The sequence below is a fragment of the Perca fluviatilis genome, chromosome 12 (genome assembly GCF_010015445.1).
Source record: "Perca fluviatilis chromosome 12, GENO_Pfluv_1.0, whole genome shotgun sequence".
Taxonomy (NCBI): domain Eukaryota; kingdom Metazoa; phylum Chordata; class Actinopteri; order Perciformes; family Percidae; genus Perca; species Perca fluviatilis.
In genome coordinates this window covers 23,422,434-23,449,453 of record NC_053123.1, presented here as the reverse complement: position 1 = coordinate 23,449,453, position 27,020 = coordinate 23,422,434, and the positions used below count along the sequence as shown (strand labels likewise).

The following is a 27,020-nucleotide window of genomic DNA, read 5'->3' as shown; positions in this document are numbered from 1 at the left end:
TAGTAAAAGACAGATTTAAAACAGAAAGGTCAAAATCGGTCAACAGGTCAACAAAGAGCAATATATCTGGATGTTTAGTCCCTACTATGGGTCAAGCTCCAAAAAAACAAAATCCTACATTTTCCATGATGCATCATATGGTAGCATCTTATGTTAGAACCTAAAGTCTTTCAAACTCCATTCATTAACATACAGATTTTAGTGTTGTAGCTTCTGGGGTCTGAACTACTTACTATTAGGTAGTTTAATCTGTAAATCTGTAAATATATATATAAATTGAACAAATGTTTTGTAGGTTAAATCATTATCTGCAAAGTAACAAGTAACTATAGCTGTAAAATAAATATATTACCCTGAAAAGTACAATGTTTCCCTATGTAATTTAATGCAAAATGTAATGAAATATTTCAGTAAAGTTACCTAATATTGTTCTTACTGGTAAATACAGTGCTTGAGTAAATGTACTTAGTTACTTTCCACCACTGACTGACCGCTCTTATAGTGCACTAATAGTCTCTCAAGTCCATTTCATTTGACTCTTCTCACTGTCAATATATTGTCCGTCTGTCTATAATAAAACCAAAACCAGGAAAGGATTGGTGGAGAAACGGCCACCATGTTATGTCTGGCTTGCTCTCCTCAGCAAGCAGCTGAATCAAAAAGCTGGCACCATTAGTGGACCATGACTTGTAGCACTGAATATATCCGTTTAATAAACAGCTTTTAACCCTCATCTCTGACATTAAAAACATAATCTTAATCAAGCATATTTCATGGCACAGAAATATTCTTTACATTATAGGACTACTATAGCTTACCACATTAACTACTGTAGAATAGCTTTTTGTTGACTGGAATTTATTGTGGCAGGGAGTAAATGCCAACCCTGATTACTATTTTCTCCATTTCATCACAGGTTGCCTTTACTGTGTTATTTGACCTGGAAGCTCTTCTGAAAATCTGGTGTCTGGGCTTTACCGGCTACATCAGCTCCTCTCTGCACAAGTTTGAATCTCTCCTGGTGGTGGGCACCACGCTGCACATCTACCCTGACCTCTACCACTCTCAGTTCACCTACTTTCAGGTATGGACACACACATACACACACACACACACTTTTACAATATGTACTTCCACAAATGCATGCCTGTGTGAACATACATGAATCTGTTTATATTCTAAATATGAAACTAAATCATCCACACTTCAGATAAAATTGCAGTGAAGAACAGAAGCTGTGAATCATTTCGTGACATTTCTTTCCTGTGACCATGCATTAACGAGTATGAATCAATCATATCAGTCTCCTCTGTTAAAACCTCTCCTTTATTCATTCGAAATGCTTAAGATGTATTGTCACCACAAATTTCTAACAGAGATTCAGTAAAGTGGTTTCTGAGTTAAACTGTAGTGTTTTTCAGTCATGACACATATTTCAAGGACATTTGATGTATAAAGTATAAATTATTTGATGACATTTAGCAAAAAGCTGAGTCTGAGTCCTCAATTCCTGAATGTGAGGCAGAGAGCTGGGGAAGTCTCGATCATTCTGTTGCTGAAAGCAATAATGTGTGATGCATTTGGCCTCAATAGAGATGTATCTAGTAGTGGTGGTGGTCTGCAGTTTTTTTTTCTATAAATTCAGTTTGCCTGTACGTTTGCATGTGTTTGATCTAACATCCTCCAAAGTGTGGACAGTTGCCCAGTTTTATGACTACCCAGTTTTTCCAGTTCTCAAGGCAGAGCTATAAATCAACTGGGTATATTATGAACCAATGGTGCCTTGTACAGTGGCATTATCATCCCCCTAGAGCCTTTAAGTATTGCACTCTGTCCAGCATTTAACCCTGTCACCTTGCTGTAGGGCACGTGACAATGAAAAGCTCTGGGAAGGATCTGATGGGAAAGGGCTTCTTGATATGTCTTTAATGAGCCTTGACCATACAAGCTGCCCTGATCCTGTCTGACTCTCTCAACAGCTGCCACCCAAACATGTGCAATGCTTACACTCAAGCAATCACATGCAAACATGTATACTGCAGCTGCATTCCATTGAAAGTAATTGTTGACTGGCTGTTCTTAGATTATTTTTCTTTTTTCTTTTCATATTCTAGATATTACTGCTCGAAAACAAACAATAGTGTTTTTTGTTAAATGTGGTTTTTTTTTCATTAAAAGATACAAATTGACTTACAGTGACTTGACACTTGCTTTAGCTTGGTGATTCATTTCAGTAATAGGCCTTTATCTTTTTGTTTTTTGTTTTTGTTACACTACCTTATTTTTGCATGGTAATACAGTCTTGAAAAAATGTGCTGGCAAGATGTTCTATTATCCTAATAATTAGTTACTGAATAGCATCGCATTCATGATTTATGGAGGGCTTTGAGGAAAAAGAATTGGATGGGAATTTAAAATTTTTTTTTTTTCTTTATTTAAGTTAAAGAATTAAAAAATATGTTTTAACAAATTCAAACAGGGAACAGCTCAGAACATACTGTAGCTAAACAACATGCACATATAATACAAGTTTGTAAAGTGTAATTTCACTAGAGTTTTCATTTGCAGCAATAACTTGCACACATTACATTTGCACACATTCATATTAGTTTTCTGATTTTGGCTAATGAGCAGTTTTTAAAGAGCAACTGGGAGTTACGCGCCTCACTCACTCATGAGAAAGAATTTATCATTTACTCTCACTGCTGATATTTTCCCAAGTAGGTCCCAGTTCAAACAGCTGACATTTAGTCACAAGTGATTAACCTTAAGGCTCTGTGGTCAGGGCCCTAAAGTATAATCCGTTTTTCGTTTTAAACCAAAAACGAAAAAACAAAAAAACGGGTCGATATTTCGTTTTTCGTTTAAATCCAAAAACCAAAAAACGGAAATATGAGCTCCGTTTTCCCGTTTTTTCAATGTCCATGCAATTTGAAAATTAAGTGGAAAATTGCTTCGTTTTCAACTGTTGCTTTTTTGTTATTTATCTTTCCGTTTCAACCCAAGAGCGGAATACGGGCTCATTTTTATAATGTGCATAATCATTGAAAATCTGATGGAACACAGGTCTCGTTTATAATGTTATTTTGGTCTTACGTCTTAAGATCAAAGTTGACTAAAAGAAATCCGCTCTGGACAGGAAGTAACATTAACGTGTCAAAATAAAAGTATAAGAGCTTTAATAACTGCCAGAAGAACAATGTACTTTGGCTTTTGCCTGTAGCTTGTCAGATTAAGCTACAGTTAATTATTTAGGGTTATATAAAGTATTTAATTGAGCAACATTCATTAATATAAGCCACAAAGGGAGTAAGAATGGATATTGTTTTAAAATAGAAATAGGATTATAATATTTTTTGCCAGAAGAATGAGGCACTTTATGAATACATTGTTTGCCTGTAGCTTGTCAGATTAGGCTAAAGTTAGCTATTTAGGGTGATATAAAGTATTTAATTATTAAATAATAATTTTTAAATCACATGAAATATGCATTCATATATTATTAGCCTATGTGTGGCAGTTATTGACTAGTTACTCTAATCTTACACCAATCTTAACACTTGTGTTGTCTTCGGGTTAAATTTGTCGTGTTTTCAAAGGTTCTTATAAGAAATTTGGGTTTCTTTCAACCAAATTAAGTAAGAATGCATATTGTTTTAAAATAGAAATAGGATAATAATAATTTTTAAATCACATTTTAAATAAAATCTGCATTCCCCTAGCATTATGTGTGGCGTTATTGACTAGTTTTACTCTAATCTTACATCAGCCAGTAAAAAAAAAGGCAAAAAATATAAGGGCTTTTATAAATTGCTCTGCAGAATATTGTATGTGACATGGTTGACCACATTAGTTACAAGTGAACATGTCAATGTGATGAAGAACATTTTTTAAATAAACAATTTAAAGTGTACTGGAGACTCTCTCATCCTCGTCTGGTCCCCTCAAGCCCTGCAGACTGGACCAGAGTTCACGGTGAGCATGGTAGACCTCCTCACTGCTGGACCTGTGCCTGGATCATCCTGCTCGTTAGATGTTCACTGCTCATACTAAGCCCTTGAAACAGTAGTTGGCCAATATTGGATAATAAAATATAATTCATGATAGGTATTGTGTGGTTGAATTACAATAAGGAATGGTCAATGGTAAGCACTGTGGCCTCACAGCAAGAAGCTACTGGGTTGGAACCCTGGTGGCCCGGGGCCTTTCTGCTTGGAGTTTGCATGTTCTTCCCATGTCTGCATGGGGTTTTCTCCAGGTGCTCCGATTTCCCTCTCCCTTTTACTTAATTGTAAGTCGCTTTGGATAAAAGCACCAGCTAAATGACATGTCATTTAATGTAATGTAATAGAAATAAACAAGTGAACTAAAGCACATATAATAAGACTTAGAACATAACACCGTAATAACATAAAACTCAAAGAACTAAATAACAAAAACGATGTGCTGCTGTTTGCTTATGTGCTTTTGTGTTTTGTAAATTAAATAATTGGTACCAGTCCTGACTTTGCAATGCATTATTTTTCTGATCAAGATAACTGACATCTCCTCGTAAGCAATATAAATATTTACTGCCATTGTATTGTTGGAGGAGAAGCAGATGGCACAGAATCATGCAAATGTTTAATGTTACAACCGAGATCTCTCTCTCTCTCTCTCTCTCTCTCTCTCTCTCTCTCTCTCTCTCTCTCTCTCTCTCTCTCTCTCAGAACATACACTTTCACAAAGGCTGGTGCATGTTTATCATATATTGTATGGTGCTGTGGACTCAAGTGGCAGTAAACCACAAGTGTGGTCCAGTCTGCAGGGCCTGAGGAGACCAGGATGAGAGAAGCAACATGGCAGCTTCCTCACTAATATGTTGAGAAGTTTGCAATGTGGCCCAGTTGTATCTGCATCACAGAGTTCTTCATCACACTCAAATTACAGTTTTTCACAATCACTAATTTCAGAACCATGATGTCATTTTTCAAAACTCTAGACACAAAACTCAAAATGGTCATCACTTGTAACACAGACTGTCCAATGTTCAAAACATTGCATTGTGCATTCATATATTTAAAGAAATATTGCACTTGCACAATCATCTGTTCAAAAAACTAATTGATTGTGAAATACTGTTGAAACGTTACTTTAGATCACCCACACACAAGCTACTCATAGTTTCACTGGGTCATCGTTTGTACAATCATCACAGCTTTTTACAATCACTTTGGCACTAATTTCAGAACCTTGACGTAATTTTTCAAAACTCTAGACACAAAACTCACAACCAATGATCAAAATGCACATTTTTCAAAACTCTTAACACTTTTTCAATTGCTTGGATACAACACACATAAAGCTGAGATCATTTGTTCATTTAACAAAGATCACCTGTTCATTATGACACAACTTAACATCAAAGTATTTCAAAAAGCAATTCACACATTACAGTTCAGATGATTATCTATTCATTTCATTACAATCATCTAACTATCAATTCATACAACTACACAAAATGATAAGTAACTGTTGCATTACTCTTAATGCATAGTTGTATGGAAACAGACAAACAATATTCCATGTTTAGATCATGAAAGTTTCTAGATAACAAGATTTATTGTCACCACTTAGCGTGGAGCATGAACCAATTAGACTACATTATTTATGGATGTAAATTTTCATCATCCTTCTTTACTGTAATATACTACTGTTTATCAGACACTGTTGCTATGCTCCCATGTACCACCTTTAAGACTATTGACTGTATTGACAGTATTGCACTGTATGGATGCAGGCCCTTGGAATTGCTGGTCCAATTCCGCCAACTTGTTACTGATGATTGAGATATATAATTTATATATACTTTATATATAAAGTACTGTATATGTGTGTGTGTGTGTATATATATATATATATATATATATATATATATATATATACATGTATCCCACATTGGTCTGTAGTATTCTCTCTACTACTGCAGTACTTTTACTTGTAGTACCATAATGAAACATGTATCACCTATTTTGTACTACAATATTTAATGATTGTACGAACGATGACCCAGTGAAACTATGGGTAGCTTGTGTGTGGGTGATCTAAAGTAATGTTTCAATGGTATTTCACAATATATAATTTTTTTGAACCAGTGATTGTGCAAGTGCAATATTTCTTTAAAGATATGAATGCACAATGCAATGTTTTGAACATTGGACAGCCTGTGTTACAAGTGATGACCGTTTTGAGTTTTGTGAAAAATGACATCCAGGTTCTGAAATTAGTAGCAAAGTGATTGTAAAAAACTGTAATGATAATTAAACAGTTACTTATCATTTTGAGTAGTTGGATCAATTGATAGTTAGATGATTGTAATGGAATGAATAGACAATCATCTGAACTGTAATGTGTGAATTGCTTTTTGAAATAGTAGTACTTTGATGTTAAGTTGTGTCATATTGAACAGATGATCTTTGTTAAATGAACAAATGATCTTTGGTTTATGTGTATTGTATGCAAGCAATTGAAACAAGTGTTAGAGTTTTGAAAAATTATCATTGGTTTTGAGTTTTGTGTCTAGAGTGACGTCAAGGTTCTGAAATTAGTGCCAAAGTGATTGTAAAAACTGTATTGGCAGTTAATTTGGTCAACCATGTCACATGAATATTCTGGAGTTGTCGCAAAAGAAGCCTTTTCATTTAAGTGGTCAAGTGGTTTAGCCCTTGTGTTGTCTTATAAATTGGGTCATTATAAATGTTATTGGCATAACTAAATTGACCATTTCGTAAAGCATAAAGTAATTTATCACTCAATTCTGGGTTACCCTTTTATCCAACTTCATTCCACACATTTTATTTTATTATTTTATTTATTTTTTACTTATTTTTTGCATTCATGATCAACAGACCTCATTTACATGAATTATACCTAATTTCTAAGTAAGATGAGGATATACTATTAGTTGTTTTGGATTATAACAGACTGGTATATTCAATTCACTTTTATTTATAGTATCAAATCATAACAAGAGTTATCTCAGGACACTTTACAGATAGAGTAGGTCTAGACCACACTCTATAATTTACAAAGACCCAACAATTGTGTGTGTATGTGTGTGTGTGTGTGTGTGTGTCTGTCTGTCTGTGTCTTGTATCTTGTAAATATATCTTCTGTAAAGCTCAATAGTGCCTTATTGCACTACCAGGTCAAAATTCAACCGGGGAAGACCATAACTACTATAAATTTGAATAAAACACCCAAAATGTTATGAAAGTTGTGAATATTAATTTACTTGCAATGAGCATTGGAAGGGAACAATGCATGTTATTTTTGGTTAATTTGGTGGAAAGAAACCCAAATTTCTTATAAGAAACTTTGAAAACACGAAAATTTAACCCGAAGACAACACAAGTGTTAGATGCCCTTTTACTGGCTGGTGTAAGATTAGAGTAACTAGTCAATAACTGCCACACATAGGCTAATAATATATGAATGCATATTTCATGTGATTTAAAAATTTATTATTTAATAATTAAATACTTTATATCACCCTAAATAGCTAACTTTAGCCTAATCTGACAAGCTACAGGCAAACAATGTATTCATAAAGTGCCTCATTCTTCTGGCAAAAATTATTATAATCCTATTTCTATTTTAAAACAATATCCATTCTTACTCCCTTTGTGGCTTATATTAATGAATGTTGCTCAATTAAATACTTTATATAACCCTAAATAATTAACTGTAGCTTAATCTGACAAGCTACAGGCAAAAGCCAAAGTACATTGTTCTTCTGGCAGTTATTAAAGCTCTTATACTTTTATTTTGACACGTTAATGTTACTTCCTGTCCAGAGCGGTTTCTTTTTAGTCAACTTTGATCTTAAGACGTAAGACCAAAATAACATTATAAACGAGACCTGTGTTCCATCAGATTTTCAATGATTATGCACATTATAAAAAATGAGCCCGTATTCTCGCTCTTGGGTTGAAACGGAAAGATAAATAACAAAAAGCAACAGTTGAAAACGAGCAATTTTCCACTTAATTTTCAAATTGCATGGACATTGAAAAACGGGAAAACGGAGCTCATATTTCCGTTTTTTGGTTTTTGGATTTTAACGAAAAAACGCCAAATTTCGTTTTTGTTTTTTTTTTTTTAAATGACTAAAAATGGATTATTACTTTAGCCCCCACCCTCTGGGAAAAAAAATGTGTTAAAAAAAAAAAAAAAAAAAATTTTTTTTTTAAAATTTAAATTTTTTTTTAAAAAATAATAAAAAAAAAAAATAAGATAATTATTTTTAATTATTTACGAACAATATTTATTTTATATTTGAGAATAAATTTAACATTCACTTCAACTGCATGTTTTAACAAAGCCACCACGAATTTAGGAGGGAATTGTATAATATTTGGACATTTCTGGTATGGATGCACTGATCCGATTCTGGTCATTGGTATTTGGCCAACATGGGTTTAAAATTCTGGAAGGCATATCTGTGACAGTGACAATGTGACATATTGTGCTATTCAATTTTATGTTAAGCATTGCTTTGTCTTGCAAGAGGCTAGAGCCAGAAGCACACACAGGCAACACAGCTGGAGAGCCATTCTCCGAGTAATCATTGGTATCAGACACACAATACTCGTTGTGAAAAAAACAAAAACAATTAATTGATTCAGCCATGCAATGACATTCTGTTATTTATCGGGTTTCTTTCTCCAGATCTGGCCCTGAGCCTGAACTGTGGTCTTGTAAAATTAATTTACACACATCACACCAAAGAACCTCATTCAAGATTGTTTATTGCTCGTCTGATGTCTGCATGAGAAAAATTTATTTCTCGGATTGCAGACATGCTAATACAAAGAAATCAAAAGTAAAAGATCATATACTGTAGTCTATAGCTTTCGTGTTCCACTTCCGGGATTGCTCTGGTGCTGCAGGAAATTCCGCTAGATGCATGTATTTTCCATTTCCTTCCACTTTCTTTGTGTTGGTGGCTTTATGAGGACCATTGTTGACTGCTCCTCAGATCTCTGCGTGGTAAATTGAGACAGCTAGCTAGACTATCGGAGTTTTCTCTCGCACAACTATTTTGCAGCGGCTCTATGCAGAGTTTAGCACCGCCCATGGCAATTCTGATTGGTTTAAAGAAATGCCATTAAACCAGAGCACATTTTCCTCCCATCCCCCGAATGCTGTGTGGACCCTCCTTCAGCACACTTTGGAGGAGGGTCTAGCAAAGCGAGACTAAAGAACATATAATAGTGTATTTTTTCTTCCTAGTTTACATTGGAAAAGAATAATCCCTTTGTTATGTACCAATATAATAGATTTGGGTAAAGCAGCGTAATTATAAAATTAAAACAAAAAGCATCAATATTAAATCAGTACTTTCATGTTAGGACTAATGGTATTAATGCCATGGTGGAATATAATCAGAGCCTTGCTTATTTAATGGTGCTGCACGCAACTTAATAGTTATATCACATTTTTATTTTGCTCAGTATAACTACTGGTAGTTATTTTGAGTCTGCAGTTAATGTCATTGTCATCCTGGGATGTCATTTCAGATTCCCAAGCTGTGTTGGTCTCAGGCTTTGCACAATAAGAAAGATAGGCAAAGAACTTGTTTTGCTGTTTTAGCCTTATATTCTCTGTGACCCAACCCTCTTGTGGTAAGCTCTTAGCCCCAAAGCGTGCATCTGTTGTAAAATGGATAGTGGTCATCATGGTCTGTCAGGACTAAAAGATATAGTGTCCCCTCATCCCATCTGTCATCATGCTGTGAGTGTTATTACTGTATTTGTTTACTGTAGGTTCCCTTTTTCCCAGTATCCCCTGTTTGTCTTCTTTTTTTTTGCTGTATCCCGAGGAATGAAAGATAGCCATGCAGAGCGAGATTCTAAAGAAGAATCTTTGGCCAGGGGCATCAGCCCTGAGCTCGATCAATAGCCACTCTCTGGATCCGCGATCAAAGCCGGACCAATATGCATTACCTTTTGGGGGTTGTTGTCACCACAAGCAATTTAGGGACTGAGCCTGTTGACAGAGCACAGTATCACTGCACCTCTACCACTGTGTCAAGATCAATGCGCTGTTTTTTATAAATCAATATCTAATCAATGTTGCCAATGGGTCTTCTTTTATAACTCTGATATTTTTTTATAAACTATCTTTAAAATACCACCTCTCTGTTCCTCTGGTGTACTGTAACAAATGCAACAAAAATGAACAATGTTTACACAAACAGCAACCTAACAGTAGAAATGTATGTTTTTCTTCCCCTCAGGTGCTACGTGTGGTGCGTTTGATTAAGATTTCCCCAGCTCTGGAGGACTTTGTATATAAGATATTTGGTCCAGGTAAAAAACTAGGCAGCCTGGTGGTGTTCACAGCCAGCCTCCTCATCGTCATGTCGGCCATCAGCCTGCAGATGTTCTGCTTTGTGGAGGAGCTAGACCGTTTCACCACATTCCCCAGGGTAAGGAACCACTCGCACTTAACCTGTCACCAAGAGGCCAGTCTGCATACTTTTAAAAGTCTATTAGTAAAAAGAGTCATCTATTTTAGAAAGCTTCTATGGGTGTGATCATACCTTCAGCATATTTCTTAGATGCATTTTTGCATGTGTTCTTTTAGGTAAACTGTGTATAAATGAGTCATGACTTGTTAAAAAGGCATCCTGAGTCACACACCTAAGCACAAATTGCTGATTTATTGAACAGAGTTTTGGAAATCTGTCATCAGGAGTCTAAAATTCAGTTTGATTCAGGGTAACTTTTGCTAAGCCTGATGGATTTAACTCCTTACTGTAATTAGCGTCTCTATGTTCATAGCAAGTAAGAATACATAAATAAATAGTCAAATATGACCACCACTGCAGGCTGTAATTTTCTCTCATTTTATTGTGCAAGGCTTCCTGTGAGTAACTGCTGGTTATTAGATGTCAATGTATCTTTCCTTATACGCACAAATCCTGCATTTGGAGTTTTTTTTATTCTTATTTCATTTAGCCAGCATTTTCAGGCAATATCAGCAGTTGTTTAGTAAGAGCCACCTGATTTTGAATACTATTGGTTTCAACTGCACAAATAAAGCAGACCAAACCAGTAAACTCTCTAAAGACTTAGCTCACCTGAGCTGCTCAAAACACACTTTGTCTGAATATGACCTAATTTTCAAATAATGTGCTCTCAGGGAAACATGAGATAGTTAAAATAAGGAGATACAGGTAGTATATGAAATACACTGCATAAAAATTCAGAAATGTATACAAGCAATGGGGAGGCCTGATGATGGGTTGCAGTGGCTATTGCCACTGTCGCAATAGCCACTGCTAATGCTTGCTCTTGAGGGAATTACTGTATTTGTTGGGGTTTTGGAATTTATAGAGTGTGGTCTAGACCTACTCTATCTGTAAAGTGTCTCGAGATAACTCTGTTATGATTTGATACTATAAATAAAATTGAATTGAATTGAATTGAAATTGAATTGCATGATGGGTCAACATATGTGGTACCTCCTTTGATTTCTAAGTGCTCATGAGCTTCTTTCTCTCTCTTTAGCCATGTTTCCATCCTCATTTTTTTTCTTCCAACATTTCACTGATCCCGGGCACAGCGGGACATGGGGGGTTGCTCGTAAACAGATGCCACTTGTATGCTGTGTTACCCTTCTCGCTCTTATTTTCTCTCTTAATTTCCGTATTGCTTGTGCCTCACACAACCACATATGTGCACACAGACACACGCACGCATCATAGTTAATGATGTTTGGCTGTCTCCCCCACGGGCAGACCTGTTGCTGGGTTAATTTTTATCTGCAGTGACTGGGATGTGGGAGCAGGTGGGAGGGGCCGGGAGGGAGGAGGGGGTGGGAGAGACTGGGGGGGTGTTGTCTGGAGGTGAGATGCTAAGGAGGAGGCGCAGGCGTGCCATTTGACTCCAGGGGCCACAGTGTTGCAGCTGGCTGTTCCCTACACTTTTATCTGACCTCTACCAAGTAGATGAGAGGACAGCAGGACAGAGTAAAAAAATAGATGGCTTGTCCCCTCACTTCCTCTCTTCTTTCTCTGCCTTAAATTTCAAAATCTCCCAATCGCTAGTTAGAGAAGTATGGTCAGATGGGGGCATGTGCATCAGCTGTGTGATATTTGCTCTCCTGTGAAAAAGCATGTTTCAAATGTCAGTTTCCTCTGTGTAATTTCCTCCCTGTCTCTCTCTTTCTCTTCATCTCTTCAGTGCTTCTGCTTGTATACTCAGATGCACTCTCTCACCTTTTGCCTCTCTCACTTTCTCTTATCCTGTGCTTTCCTCCCCATAGGCATTCATGTCCATGTTCCAGATCCTAACCCAGGAGGGCTGGGTAGATGTCATGGACCAGACTCTGGTGGCTGTAGGTCATATGTGGGCTCCGGTAGTAGCCATTTACTTCATCCTCTACCATCTGTTTGCTACTCTGGTGAGGAACCCACTGTGCTGTGTCAAATGTAGAAATGTTGGAGAGACTGTTGAATTTCAGTTTAAAGTCTTTTGGGTGTGTTACATTTTAGTTCATTGTATATTTGCTGCAGTATTCAATTCAAACTAATTTTCTATTAATGTCAGTCAGTAAAAGCAGGTTGGTAAAAATAAGTAACAAAAGGATACCTGAATTGTTTTCTTAATGTAATTAATTAGTGCCCCCATCCCTTCAGTGCTCTCTCAAGTGTTACATCTAATCACAGTTAATAAGACTTGCAGGCGTAAGAAGTGCTGACATTTCAGTGTTTGGCCTCCTGATATGGGGAGGATTCAGACAGCACAGAGTCTCTGGATGACTCACACTTTACCCCAGACAGACAGGATGTCTTCCAGAACAAAACAAGCAACAAATGCAATTACTAAGCAGACTTAAAAATAAAAATAAAAAAATCTTTTTTTTATGGTAATGAGGATAATAATGACATTAACATATTGTAATGTGTTCACACAACGCATTATGTCTTATGCACTCTTGCACCTCTTGTTGCATTTTAGATTCTGCTCAGTCTTTTTGTGGCTGTAATCTTGGACAATCTGGAGTTGGATGAAGACTTGAAAAAGCTCAAACAGGTAAGAAGCTTATGTAAATTATGTCCAGAGACTAAACAAGTTCACGCTCAGATCTTTAAGAGCAATCATTATCTAGGAATATGAAAAGTTAACACTACTATGAATTCCAGTACAAAACCTTTCGTTAGTAGACATATTGGCCAGTAAGAATAACAATAGCGAAAGTACACATGCAACACATTTCAAAATTACAATTTCTCTCCCTGTGATCTGAAGTGCTAACTAATTTGTCTGCTGCTTGCTGTTTCTACTTGTTGTTTGCTGCTACATTTTATTTAAAAGCTGAGCACTTTGGGTTGCTACCCTGGGAAGAGTGACAGGATTGTCATATGTGCCCACATGTGGGCAGGGCTCTGAGTAATTTTTCATTTTCACCTTTTGGGTTTTTTCTCTAGAGGGTTGAGTAAGTGGGCAATTAACTTTAATAAAGCAAAACCCTGTTGTGTGAAAAAGCTGGCACTTATACACACATACAAGGCCTTGGTGCTTGCCATTGCTCAACGGGCAAACCAGTTTATGTCATCAAATGCAAATGAAGTGGAGTTGCAGATGAATTTCTATTGGGAAATTGGCTTTTGAATTGTCACAGAGAGAGAAATGTCTAATGAAAGCCCCTGGTCAGTTCCTGTTTGTAGCCATACAATACTTTTACATAAATGAATTAATCTATAAGCTCACTGACACGAAGATAAGATAAGATAAGATAGACTTTATTAATCCCACACTGGGGAAATTCCTGTGCTACAGTGGCTCAAAAGAAAAAAATTTACACACATCAGAATAACACAAATACACATTAAGTAGTCATAGGAGAAAAAAATATACATAAAGTATAGGAAATGGAAAAATAGAATAGACTTAGTTATAATAATAATAGTAATAAAACAACCGTATTTACACAATAAACAACCTTATATAAACAGACAGTATATAAACACAGATATACAGATGAGTAAGGTGCGAATGAATAGAGATGACATATTGCACAGTTGGAGGTAGCAAAGAGTGATAAATAGATAAATGTGCATAGTGCAGGATATTGTCCAGTGATGGCTCATATTGCAGAAACAGCTAGCAGTGCTACATTATGACATTGCATTAAAGAGTCTGACTGCTGCTGGAATGAAGGACCCGCGGTAGCGCTCCTTCTTGCACTGAGTCTGCAGCAGTCTGCTGCTGAAGGAGCTGCTCAGGGAACTCACAGTCTCATGTAGGGGGTGAGAGGTGTTGCCCATGATTGATGCCAGCCTGGCTAACATCGTCCTTTCACTAACCTTCTCTATGGTGTCCAGAGGGCAGACCAGAACAGAGCTAGCCTTCTTCACCAGTCTGTTTAGCCTTTTTCTGTCCCTCTCTGTGCTCCCAGCTCCCAGCAGGCTACTGCATAAAAGATTGCAGACGCAACCACTGAGTCATAAAATGTTTTTAACAGAGTCCTGCACACACCAAAGGACCTCAGCCTACTCCGCAGGTGGAGACGGATTTGGCCCTTTTTGTACAGGACGTCTGTGTTATTGGACCAGTCCAGTTTATTGTTTAGGTGAACACACAGATATTTGTACGTCTCCACCATCTCGATGTCGACACCCTGGATGTTCACCGGTGTAGTACCAGGCAGCCTCCTGCGAAAGTCTCCTTTGTCTTGCTGGCGTTGATGTGAAGGTGGTTTGACTCATACCAGTTGACAAAGTCCCCGATGACCTCCTGGTATTCCTGATCATTCTCCTCTGATACCCTCCCAACAATGGCAGTATCATCAGAGAACTTCTGCATGTGACAGCTGCTTGTGTTGTGCCTGAAGTCCGCTGTATACAGGGTGAAGAGAAACGGGGCGAGCACTGTACCCTGTGGTGCTCCTGTGCTGCTCATCTCCACATCAGACACACAGTCCTGGAGCATCACATACTGTGGTCTGTCAGTGAGGTAACTGATGGTCCAGGCAGACGAGTGGGGTTCAACTCCAGCTCCCAATAGCTTCCCCCCAGAGCAGTGATGGTTCAATTGTATTGGAAGCACTGGAGAAATTTAAAAAAACATGACCCTCATAGTGCTCCCAGTGTTCTCCAGATGTGACAGTGATCTGTGTGATAGATAAATAATGTCATCCTCCACCCCTGTGCCTGGTTGGTAAGCGAACTGTAGGGGGTCCAGTTCTGAGCTCACCAGGGTTCTCAGGTGTTGGAATACAATCCTCGCCAAGGTCTTCATCAGGGGAGAAGTTAAGGCCACCGGTCTGAAATGGTTGGGCTCCCTGGGATGCGCAGCTTTAGGAACTGGGACCACACACAAATCTCCACAAGACTGGAACTCGCTCCAGACTCAGGCTCAGGTTGAAGATGTGCAGGATGACCTCACTGAGCTGATCTGCACACTCTTTAAGCAGTCTGGAGCAGATTCCATCCGGGCCCAGGTCCTTCCTTGCCTTGATCTTTTTTAGCTCCTTCTTCACCTGATTGACTGTCAGAGAGAGACTGCTAGAGGGAGGTGTAGGTGCTCCCTGGAGAGAAGGATTGCACACACACACACACACACACACACGCACGCACGCAAGCACACACACAACACACACACACACGCACACAGACACACACACACACACACACACACACACACACACACACACACACACACTTCACATAAACGCTGTGCACTCATAGCCGGCTGGCAGGTCTCAGCTTGCCTGGGTAGGTTATTTCCCACCCACAGCTGAGTGATTAGGCGCAGTGACTGTAAAATTGCCTATTTTACAGGTGCTTCAATCACGGATATGGAGACTGACTATAAATAGACCATAGATTGTGATCACCCTCCCACAAGAGAAAGCTTCTGCAAACATTTGGCAAAAGCCCAATGACACGGCCAACCTTTCTTAAAGAAATACACACGTGGGCTGTGAGGGATGAGAAACCAATTACAGTGTATGTGATGAATCATTTTTGCCTGCTGTTTGATGAATAGCTTCATTGAGTTGGTTATGTTTGTGGTTTGTCCGTAATGTGACCATGGCAAGCTCTTTAAAAAATACACAAAATGACCATGTAGAGTACAGAAAATAGTATCACCTAATGTATTTTTATTTTAATCTCAAAAACTGTTTTGTTTATGCGTTATGGGTATGGGATCTATATCAATTAATATTTAGATTGAGAGTTTGACAGACAAAAGCTATGTGTGTATTCTCTGCCGAGACAGCACGAATTGAAGCCGAATAAACAATTCAAAGAGTGAGTTCATGCAAATCATAGAATTTTGTCTTGGTATTATTTAAAGTGAAATAAGGGATGATGTTTGTGTGTTTTTGGTGGAAAGCGGGGGATGCTATACACATGTTAACAATACAGGGAATAATGTACACAGTGAGCTCATCACAGTTGCATTTACTGTCATGCTGAACGTTGTTGTAGCTACTGTGGAGAAATTTTTTGTGTTTTAGTGGGTGACAGTTTATCTTGCTCCCCATTTCATGGCCTATGTGTATCAGAAATACCATTTGAACATGTCCGCTCCCCTTACACGCCATTGTGTTTTGTTTCCCATGAAAGACTTCAAGCATAGACGATGTGTGTGGTTGCAGGTGCGCCAGCGGTGTCTTTATGTGTGTGTTTGGTGTGTACATGTCACATTAAAATGAAAATGTGCAGCCAAGCTTTGAGCGATAAGGCCCACCTGCACAGCACTGCACTATTATGCATGATGATAGTAAACCATTCTTCAAATTATTTTCTATATATATGTTGATAAGTCACTGCCAATATCATGATAGCCATCATACTCTTGTTATACAGAACCTTCTGACTTTAGCATAAAGTAATTGCCATCAGCATATAATGAATTTATTTATTTATTTAGTGTATTGAAGTAAGACATCTTGTAAATCTCCATATACAGCAGTTCACAGCTCTCCTGATCTTTGACTCCAGGGTGTGCTGAGTGGCTAGCTTCCTCTCTTAATCTATTGCTTTCTTTTATTAACAATGCTGTTCACTCAGCCAAAAGTTTGACTGACCCATCTTGGGAATTCATTTTACTTTTATGCATAATAGGTCCGTAGCATCTTTTTGAAAACCGTCCTGTGAGTTTTTTTTCCAAAACGCCGGTGACTTTAGAAAGGGAAATACCTGTGAGTAACAATGTATAAAGAAGTACACACCTTAGAGGCCAAACAATCAGTTTGGCTGATGCTACATACAGAATCACCTTATGATTTAGAGAAAGAAATAGAAATAGAAAATAGAACTAATGTTGTTAACTCTGTAAAAGTACAGCAACTGTAACAGTCTGCAACAATGCCACTGTGCTGCTCATGAGCTTTAGATGTGCACTGAAGCTAGCGGAAAGCACAGCACATGTTTGGTCTGAAAGGACTATGAGAATATTTAAACTTTTATGCAAGTCTAAAAACTGCACGGCAGGCACGCTGTACCATAGGAAAACAAGTGTTTTGCTGGAGGTGATTGGTCCCTATAAAGCTGTACTTAAGCCAGGAAATGAAAGGCTAAAGCTTTTACCTTTTCAGCTTTAAAAAGTTTGTAATGTTAAAGGGGCAATATTTCTCAAATTCCACCCCAACCGCAAATATTCTAGTCTATTATTGCCTGCATCTATGCTCAGTGGAGCGTTAAAGAAGCAGATTAGCGCAGATGGAGTTACCAGGCAACACGTTTTGGTCGTCATCCTGCCGTCACCAGGGCTGGTCACTACATGCGTATAAGCTACTTCTCCTTGACTGTCGCCATAGCCAGTCGCCATAGCCTGTGTGTGTGTGTGTGTGTAACAGCAGCACTACTGTGTCTGCCCATGACTGCTGATTTGATAATGACATCATCAATAAGGCATGTAGCTAAAAACATCTGTCATCATTTGTATGCTGATTGCAGCCCCGCCTTTCAGGGGAATGACTTGCATCTGTCAATCTCGACAGACCATTTGTCTTGATTTGGTTTTTTCATCTACAGTAAGAGTCAACCCTTGAAACATCAGGAGAAGCACAGAGCATTGTGGGTAGTCACGCTGTGATCAAGCAGATCAGCGTTAGCTCGCTGTGCTGTAATATCTGTGTGATGTGAGCTGTTGGCAAGTGAAACAGTTTTGAATCCATTCATTTTAATCACAGCCTGAGAACAGGAATTAAAGTTATTTGCTTTCAACACACACACACAAACCCATACACACACAGGTGCATGTGCTTGCACATGTGCGTGTACATACACAGTGGTCATTAATAATTAGTGAAGGGGGAATAAGCAGCGCTGCAGCTAATGAACAACCGGTTTATTCTACCATACTGATGAGCCAGGAGCACAGAAAAAGTAGTGACACACACACACACACACACACACAGATAGATAGATAGATATATGCATGTGTGCACCAGTGCATGCTCCACTCATCAATGCTGATTAGGATAATGCATTTATTGCGTGAAATTAGGTTTGCTAGACGTTTTTAATGAAATGAAGCCAGGGACAGGAGAAAGGTAGACAACAGAGGAAAGCAGAAGGGAAGGGAGGAAGTAGACACCCACCCTTCACACACACAGACACACACCACACACATCAGCCTCTCAGGTGTCTTTCTGTTCAAGGCTTATGTGAAACTTGAGAAAATGCTGAACTGCTCATGAAATGTAATTTTAAAACATTTATACCATGCAGCACAAACTGGTTGATTGTTGTTGTTCACTTTGGTGTTCCTGCTATTACTTCGATAGCCCAGTCAAAAGGAATGCATTTGCAATTGTGTAAAATCCATATTATCTGTAATTGTTTTAAATGAATTCCTAATTTTCTTGTCATCACAATTTATGTTAAAGTCACCCAAAATGATGACTTCTTTTTTTAGAATTACATTCTTTGAGTAAGCTTTTAAATTCATCATAAAGGCTATTATTGGAAGAAGGTGGACGATTTGACAAAACCAGGACAAATGACATTTGAGAAGAGAGAGTTATATTTAGTCCAATACATTCCAGATTAACATTAAACAAATCAATCCGGCTGCACTGAATATTATCTTTCATGTAAACCATGACCGCCACCTCTTCGCTTAGGTCTGTTGCGTCTAAATAAATTATATCAGGGTACATGTAGGGCTACCTTTGGTGAATTTTTGTGTAACCATGGCACAAAAAACATAGCAGATGTTTCACTTGTTCAACTTTAGAAATTACACTACGGCTGTTCAAATTCCCCCCTAATAGTCCCCTGGGTTTTCGACGGGCCCCCCGAATACATCTAGAATGATTAACAGTTTTAAAGTCTGCAGTGTTTTTAAAAAAAAAATTTATCGGTGAAGATCCATGGATGTCTTTACAGTTAGGACTTGGTGGATTTTCTGGGTGGATTTGTTCTACATAGATGCAAGATCCCTGTCTAGATTTTGATGAGTCACTTCCATATTGTGTGTTAATTCGAGAGTACTCACACTTTGCTGAATTTAACATATTTGATAGCAGAGATTTACAGGGCTGGGCAGGGCTGCTGGCTGATTTGCATCTGGCAATATTAATTTAAGTCATTATGACTTCATGGCGCAGAGGATTTTGCTTTCCTCTTTTTAATTAAAGATCATTGTAGTAGCAACTGACAACAGCACAGCCAGGTATTTGTTTTGGTGATTTGCAGGTAAAAGCCGTCCAACTGACTGTTTTTTTTAAAGATGACATTAAATTAAATTTCAATTAACAGGTAACACAGTAACAGGTATTCCTAGACATATTTCTCAGAAAAATTGTGCAAAAGCAGTTAAAGAGTAAAATCATTTACATACATTACAGCGTTACTATGGAGATTTAAAAGTGAGATGCCACCACAGTAACTTTCCTACAAATGGAATTAGTCAATAAATAGCAAGAAAAGCACAATATAGCCTTTTAGTTTGATCTCCTGTTGAATTAGGGACTCTGCATATCTTCTACAGAATGTTTTCAGCGTAGATTGCTAAATTGTAGCATTGAAAATTGGAAATGTTAAATTTGTATTCTTTATAGTTTAACTTGCAACATAATCTGAAATCTGTAGTTATGGCAACACATTTTTATTCTGATATCTTGAGGTGAGAGAGAATCCTTTGAAAATGGCCTAAGTTTGGAACCTCATTTTATTTAAATCCCCCTTATCAACAAGCATGACATGGTTGGTATCAATTGATTCCTTAGATCGTCAGTTTCATATGGTACCAGTATATTCACTAGCTTTACAACTGGGCCCGCTATAACACAGTAATATTGGCCGAGATCGCCAACGGGTTTAAGCAGGACAAAGCATTTCAGACTTCCAATTCCATACAAAGACCAGGCAACCCCATGTTACAGGGCTGACTTTATAGCTAAGTTAGCCCCGCTGTTCAAACTGTACAAAAACGTTAACGCTAGCACGCTCCAAAAAGTAGCCAACTGTGACTGCTGCCATAACAACACAAAGCAAATTGCAAATACACTGCAGCAATGATGCTAAAAACATAAATGTAATTTATTTGACAACAAAGTCTTAATAATATCAACTTACCCCAGAGGAACGTCAAGCAGATTCCAGGCCAACCGTCTCTGACACACCTGACAAGGCTTCTTCATCATCTTCATGCAGTTTAACTGCGGTTGGCATCCATAAGTGTTGCATTACCGCCATCTACTGGAGAACACTTGATCGTCACTTGAGACACAAGATGTTTGTGACCGCACGGCGCGGAAAAACTGTCTCAAAAGTATCCACACAGATAGAAGGAGATTTACAAATTTACAGTTGATTTACAAATGATGAAATACAAATTACAAATTAGACGCACAGACACATATACGCATTTACAAATACAAATCGCTCTGCATTCATTTGTGAATTGTGTTCACGGATACAAATCACTCTGCATTCATTTGTGCATTGTGTTTTACGATTTACAAATTAGAGGCACAGACACAGCACAGACTTATGGTTACAAATCACTCTGCATTCATTTGTGCATTGTGTTTCATGAGTTGCAAATTGTTATGAGACTGTTTAAATGCACTGCAACTTAATGAAACACCCGGAAATAGACAAAACACAAGCAAATTAAGAAGACATCTTCATTAATTTGACAACACGTGCAGCATTTAGCAAACATATACACACAACACAACAAATTACACAAATGTGTTGCAAATATTGAAACGATGCAAAAAGAAAAGCACACAACCCTCAAAAACTGAAATGATGCAAAAAGAAAAGCACACAAACCCGAAAACAAATGTAAAATAAAGGCTACATCCAGTTTACACAACGGAAGTTCTCCAGTCGTCTAGGGGGGAACACTAAGTGGAATAGCTTGATTTTTGACCACAGAGAGAGAGAGAGAGAGAGAGAGAGAGAGAGACTGCACGTTCAATCTCAGATTGGTGTGCAACTTCTTCGAGATCATAGACAGTAAATATTAAGTCTATGTTTGAAATATGTTTTCTCTCGTTTGGTGGGAGTGTCTCTAGTTTATTGGTTCAGGTCACAGGTGATACCCAATCAGCAGAGATGTGTTTTTAAACTCGTGGTAATAAAAAGGCAGAGCGCTCTCTCGAAAATCAAGCTGCTCCACTTAGCGCTCCCCTAGAGGCCTGGAGAACTTACGTTGTGTAAACTGGATGCAGCATTTTTCAGGTACATTTGTTTTCGGGGATTGTGTGCGTTTCTTTTTGCATCGTTTCTGTATTTGGTTGTGTTGTGTGCATGTGTAAATGCTGTGCATGTGTTGTCATATTAATGAAGTTGTTTTCTTAATTTGCTTGTGTTTTGTCTATTTGCGTGTGTTTCATTAAGTTGCAGTGCGTTTGCCCCTGTCGGCCATCGTAGTTTTAGCACCATCGTTTTTTCGTCTTTTTATTTTTTTTGTATTAACTTGCAATGTAACCTCAGCTGGCTGTGCCCGTAAAACTGCATTCTTAGGTATACAGTACATCTAACCCCTCTGTTTCTTTAACCATAAATTCCTCTCTTATCAACTGTGAGCAGTTAAAATAATTTTTATAGACAAAATTGAAATCATTAGGTCAAACTTATTACACCATACCAAAGATTTCTCACTGCCTATTGAGTACCCTCCAGCTTTTAATAATTTCCACCCAGTTTCCTTACCCCTGCTTGGACGCATAATTGCAGACATGAAGCCCACTAACTGCCAGCTAGACATTATACCAACAAAGCTACTAAAACAGTCATTTGATGCAGTCGGTCCTACCATAGTGACAGTTTTTAACAGTTCTCTATCCAAAGGTACCGTTCCATCTTGTTTTAAACATGCCATAGTTCAGCCACTTCTCAAAAAGCCTGGTCTTGACCCATCTATCCTAATTTCAAAGCTTTCGTTTTTATCAAAGGCTTTAGAAAAGGTTGTTTTTAATCAAATTTTGTCCTTTCTAAAACAAAACGAGAGCTTCGGAAAAAATCCAGTCAGGGTTCCGGGAGCACCATAGCACTGACATAGCTCTCCTGAAAGTGACAAATGACCTCCTTTGTGCTGCAGACTGTGGTAAATGTTCTGTATTAATTATTTTAGACCTTAGTGCAGCTTTCGATACTCTCGACCACATGATCCTGCTGGATCGCCTGTCAAGATCGGTCGCCATTTCAGGGTCCGCCCTCGATTGGTTCAAATCATACATTTCAAACAGACAGTTCACAGTTTCCCGTGGCAGCTCATCCTCCTCACTCGCAAATATGTCTTATGGGGTTCCACAGGCCACAGTTTTAGGTCCCCTTCTCTTCTGTCTCTACATGCTCCCATTGGGAAGAATCGTCCAAACCCATAACATCTCTTTTCATTGCTACACAGACGATACGCAGATCTACATACCTCTCAATTCCCATAATCAGGTCATCGACATAACCCGACTTCAGAACTGTCTCCAAGACATCAAAGACTGGCTGGCATAATTTCCTACAGCTAAATGAGGACAAAACAGAAATACTGCTTTTTGGCCCCCCACACCTTACCCCTGCAACTGCCCAGAACCTTAGTCACCTTTCCGCCTACATAAGACCACATGCCAAGAACCTGGGTGTTATATTAGATGGTGATTTCAGTTTTAACAGGCAAATTCCGTTGTCAGGTCCAGTTTCTTCCTACTCAGAACCATCTCCAAAAGTAGACATTTCCTATCACCCTCTGACCTAGAAAGAATCATTCATGCATTAATATCATCCAGGCTGGAATTCCCTCTATCTCTGCATTTCCCAGGCTACCATTTCCCGGTTACAACTAGTCCAAAACGCAGCGGCCTGGTTAATAACAAGGACAAAGAAACGAGACCACATCACCCCTGTCCTTGCATCCTTACACTGGCTCCCCGTTCACTTCAGGATAAACTTTAAAACCCTCTTAATTGTCTATAAATCACTCAATGGTCTCGCCCCACCAGACCCATCAGATCAGCCTACCGTGGCATGCTGACTGTGCCCCGATAGAAAATAAAGGCCAGTGAGAGGGCCTTTTCTGTAGCGGCTCCTCGGCTCTGGAATAGCCTGCCAGAGGCCATTAGACAGGCTGAGTCTGTTGATATTTTTAAGACTCAGCTTAAGACACACTTTTATTCTCTGGCCTGTAATTTTTTATTGTGATTAAAGGTGTTCCTTTTTTTGTGCTATATAAATGAAATAAACTTAAATTTAAACATCTAAAATGTTGTCAATCAACAACAAACAACAACATGAACACTAATGGGCCAATGGCTGCATGTGATTTAAGAAATCAGTTTGTCTATTGGCTGTTGTTGCTGCCCGTTATTGCTCTACCTTCATCTACGGTGTCACAGGCCAGTGGGCTTTGTGATGGGAGAGACTGATGGCCCATCTCCATCCAACAAATCATTCCTGTCCACAGAGCAGTGTCTTCAGGAACAAGGGGAGGTGCAGGAAGAGGGGAAAATGTTTATCCTGTGCCTGTAGATATCAACCAAATAGAAAAAGGTGTTTACCCCTAAGGGCAGTGATGATGATGATGATGATGATGATGATGATGATGATGATGATAATAATAATGTGTGTTTGTGTGTATATCTGTGTGTGTATGGGTATGAATTGTCAGCGGTGATAAATCTGTGTGTGCAATCATTTTTGCATTTCTGTATGCGTTTGTGTGAAAGTGGATGTGTCTGGCAGTCAAACAGGTCCTCAGGCCAGGCAGATGAGTCATGAGGAACACATTTGGGAAATGTTGAAAAGGAGCAAGTAGAAAGCTACTGTAGGCATAGAGCAAGAAAAGCTAAAAGCACAGCTACCTTGCCTTCATCTACAGTCTGTTTACATAATGCATGCAGACAAACCGACATTTCTCTGAGACCTTTCACTCTGTCCTTTAACATATTATCTTCCTCTCTTTCAAAGTCTGCCAAAGAGGAGAGAGCTTGTAGCTTTGTGGGTGCTGAGCCTGTAGAGGACATATGTGCTACAGGCACAGTAATGCTTTTTACTCTCTGTTGACTTTTGTTTCTTAATTTGTAACCAAAAGTATGATAATATGATATGAAGGTCATGTTTTACGGTTTGTTAAAAACAAAGAAATTACCTACAGTTTAAGCAGACACCCCAAGTACAGATACCTGAAGTCACATACTGTATAGGCAATGACTTTGTGATAGGTCTATTTTTAGATCAGAGCTTGGTTGATAAATTGGCCGGGCAAGTATTGGCTGATATTAGTTACTGCAGATACTGCAGATATCAGCATGGGTCGAATGATGAAGAGCACAAAAATGTCACATGTATTTGAGTTAATCATATTTTACAAACTGTAAAAACGGAACTTCTCTGTCCACCAGAAATTTCTGACAAGTTTATTATTCATCAGACAGGTAAACCAACTAAAGAGCAACTTCTTCTTGTTGCTCACTTTCAGTGGTGTACTTCCTCACCTTGCAGTGATGTACAAGTGTACTCCAGGGTGTGGTCACTACACCATGACATTACTATTGGGTGTAATTACACTAAAATGTAAAGGACCGCTTACTACCTCATGGTATCTCTCATAGCCTGTAGTGCTTTATGTGGACCTTAATGATTAAAAATCAACTTTAATGCAAAAAAACTAGGATGCATTGTTTTCTGTTCATGTGTCTACCCAGTAGCCTATCGCCCTCGTCATTTTAGACCCACAATGGCCATCAGAAAGAATTTCCTCTGCACACGTGATATTTGTTGTAAATCTTTGATCCCCAGATTATTTTACCGATATGGTTCAGTTAAAAGCTTCACATATGATAAAGTGAACTACAGTGCTTCATAGGCTGTGCCATCTAACTATACTGCCATATAGTGCAAGGGCTACACATGCAACATTTGAATTATGATTTTTTTTATGCTCAATGATTTATGGCTGGAGCAGAAAAATGTGTGTGTGTGTGTGTGTTCATAATTGCGTGCCTCTTTGTGTCGTAGAAGTATATGTGGGCATCGGTTATTGAATGATGTGATGATGACAGATGACTCCTCTCTCAGATATCCAATATATTATAAGTTTAACAGACATTGTTGTGAGGGAGGGCTCACTACCAGATGGTCATATTTAAAGAAACACTGTGGGGAGTTCCACAGGCCACAGACAGAGGGTGTGATGTGGCACAAAGGTAATGAGATTGCTGTCCCCGGTGTGTCAGCCTTGTCAAAGCTGGCGTGGAAAGAAGCATGGTAGTGACAGTGTGTGGTTGTCAGTTAAGCTGCGTCTATCCTCCCATTCCGTATTTGTCAGTTGAACAGAGTATGATCTGGCATTGACTGAGAGATCAAACGGGAGGAGATGGAGGTGGGAGAGGGAGATGGAGTGAGCGATAAAGATGGAGGAAGAGATAAACACATGGTGAGAGGAGGGAAAGAAAGGAGAACAGCAGGAGAGGGAAGATGGATGTTTGCTTTGGGTATAAATGAGGTTTAGGATGAGTAGTCACTGTTCCACAGCTGTGACAGGAACATACAGTGTCACCGTGGTAACAGTGACACAATAAGGGCTCTTCTCTCCAAATCACAACTGATTCTTTTCAATATCAATATGTGCATGTTTGTACATGTGGGGTGGCATGTTTGTACACGTGCATTCTGCCTGCTCTGTGCTACAGCCACAGTATTTCAGAAGGCAATCAGTATTGAATATAACATTTTGTTAAGGATAATTTAGTTTGATCAAATGCGTTATGGAGTGATTGTTTTATGGCTTCGCACCAATGATTTCTTTATTTATGAGTTAAACTAAAAGCCTGTCCTCCATTTACATGATTTAATGGACCAATGACTTATTTGGGGATTTACTGAAAGAGAAAAAAAGCGAAGAAGACAGAGGGAGCAGAGAACAGAAGTGCATACCCTTGGAGAATCCCAATGTTCTTATCTTTTGAATGTCACCTTCAATTTTCTATTGGAAGACAGTCCAGGCACTATGCAATGTCTCTGCCATGTTCTAAAACTAGCATGAACACACACACATACACACAAACAGTCACAACATACCTGTGTGTAATATTATTTTGAAAAAGAAAAATTATCACATATTATTTTTGTTCAGTTGGAATATATGGAATGAATCTTAAATATATGAAATTAACTTTGAATATATGGAATGAACTTTAAATATATGGAATGAACTTTGGATATATGGAATGAAACTTGATGAATTGAAAGTAGGAATAGGAATGGCTAATCTAAAAAACACATCTTTAAGTCACACCATAGCGATAAAATTACTCAGGTATTTAGTCCGGTCTTTAGTGAAACAGTAAATACATTTCTTCATCAGTAGAACGGTAATGAATATGGTTACCAGTTTTATTTTGGCCTGTACATGCATTTGCCAGGGTGTTAATTATCTTTTCATTACTTTGATTGCTTTGGATTGCTGATACTAGTTTTCATGCTAACTTGTTTATAGTGTCACACTTGGTGCAGCAACATCTGTACGGATTCATCATCGTATCAATAACACCAACCCCTTGAT

General features: G+C 38.4%; 1 protein-coding gene across 7 annotated transcripts in view; it reads left to right on the top strand.

The window, feature by feature from the left end:
- Nucleotides 1-27,020, top strand: part of nalcn (sodium leak channel, non-selective) — a 94,816-nt gene that overhangs the window by 43,885 nt on the left and 23,911 nt on the right. For all 7 annotated transcript variants that reach the window (XM_039818051.1, XM_039818046.1, XM_039818045.1 and 4 more), the window contains 4 exons: nt 917-1,084; nt 10,280-10,471; nt 12,313-12,450; nt 13,008-13,082. In XM_039818051.1, the coding sequence (XP_039673985.1) occupies nt 917-1,084; nt 10,280-10,471; nt 12,313-12,450; nt 13,008-13,082 (573 nt within the window). The remainder of the gene's footprint in view (nt 1-916; nt 1,085-10,279; nt 10,472-12,312; nt 12,451-13,007; nt 13,083-27,020) is intronic.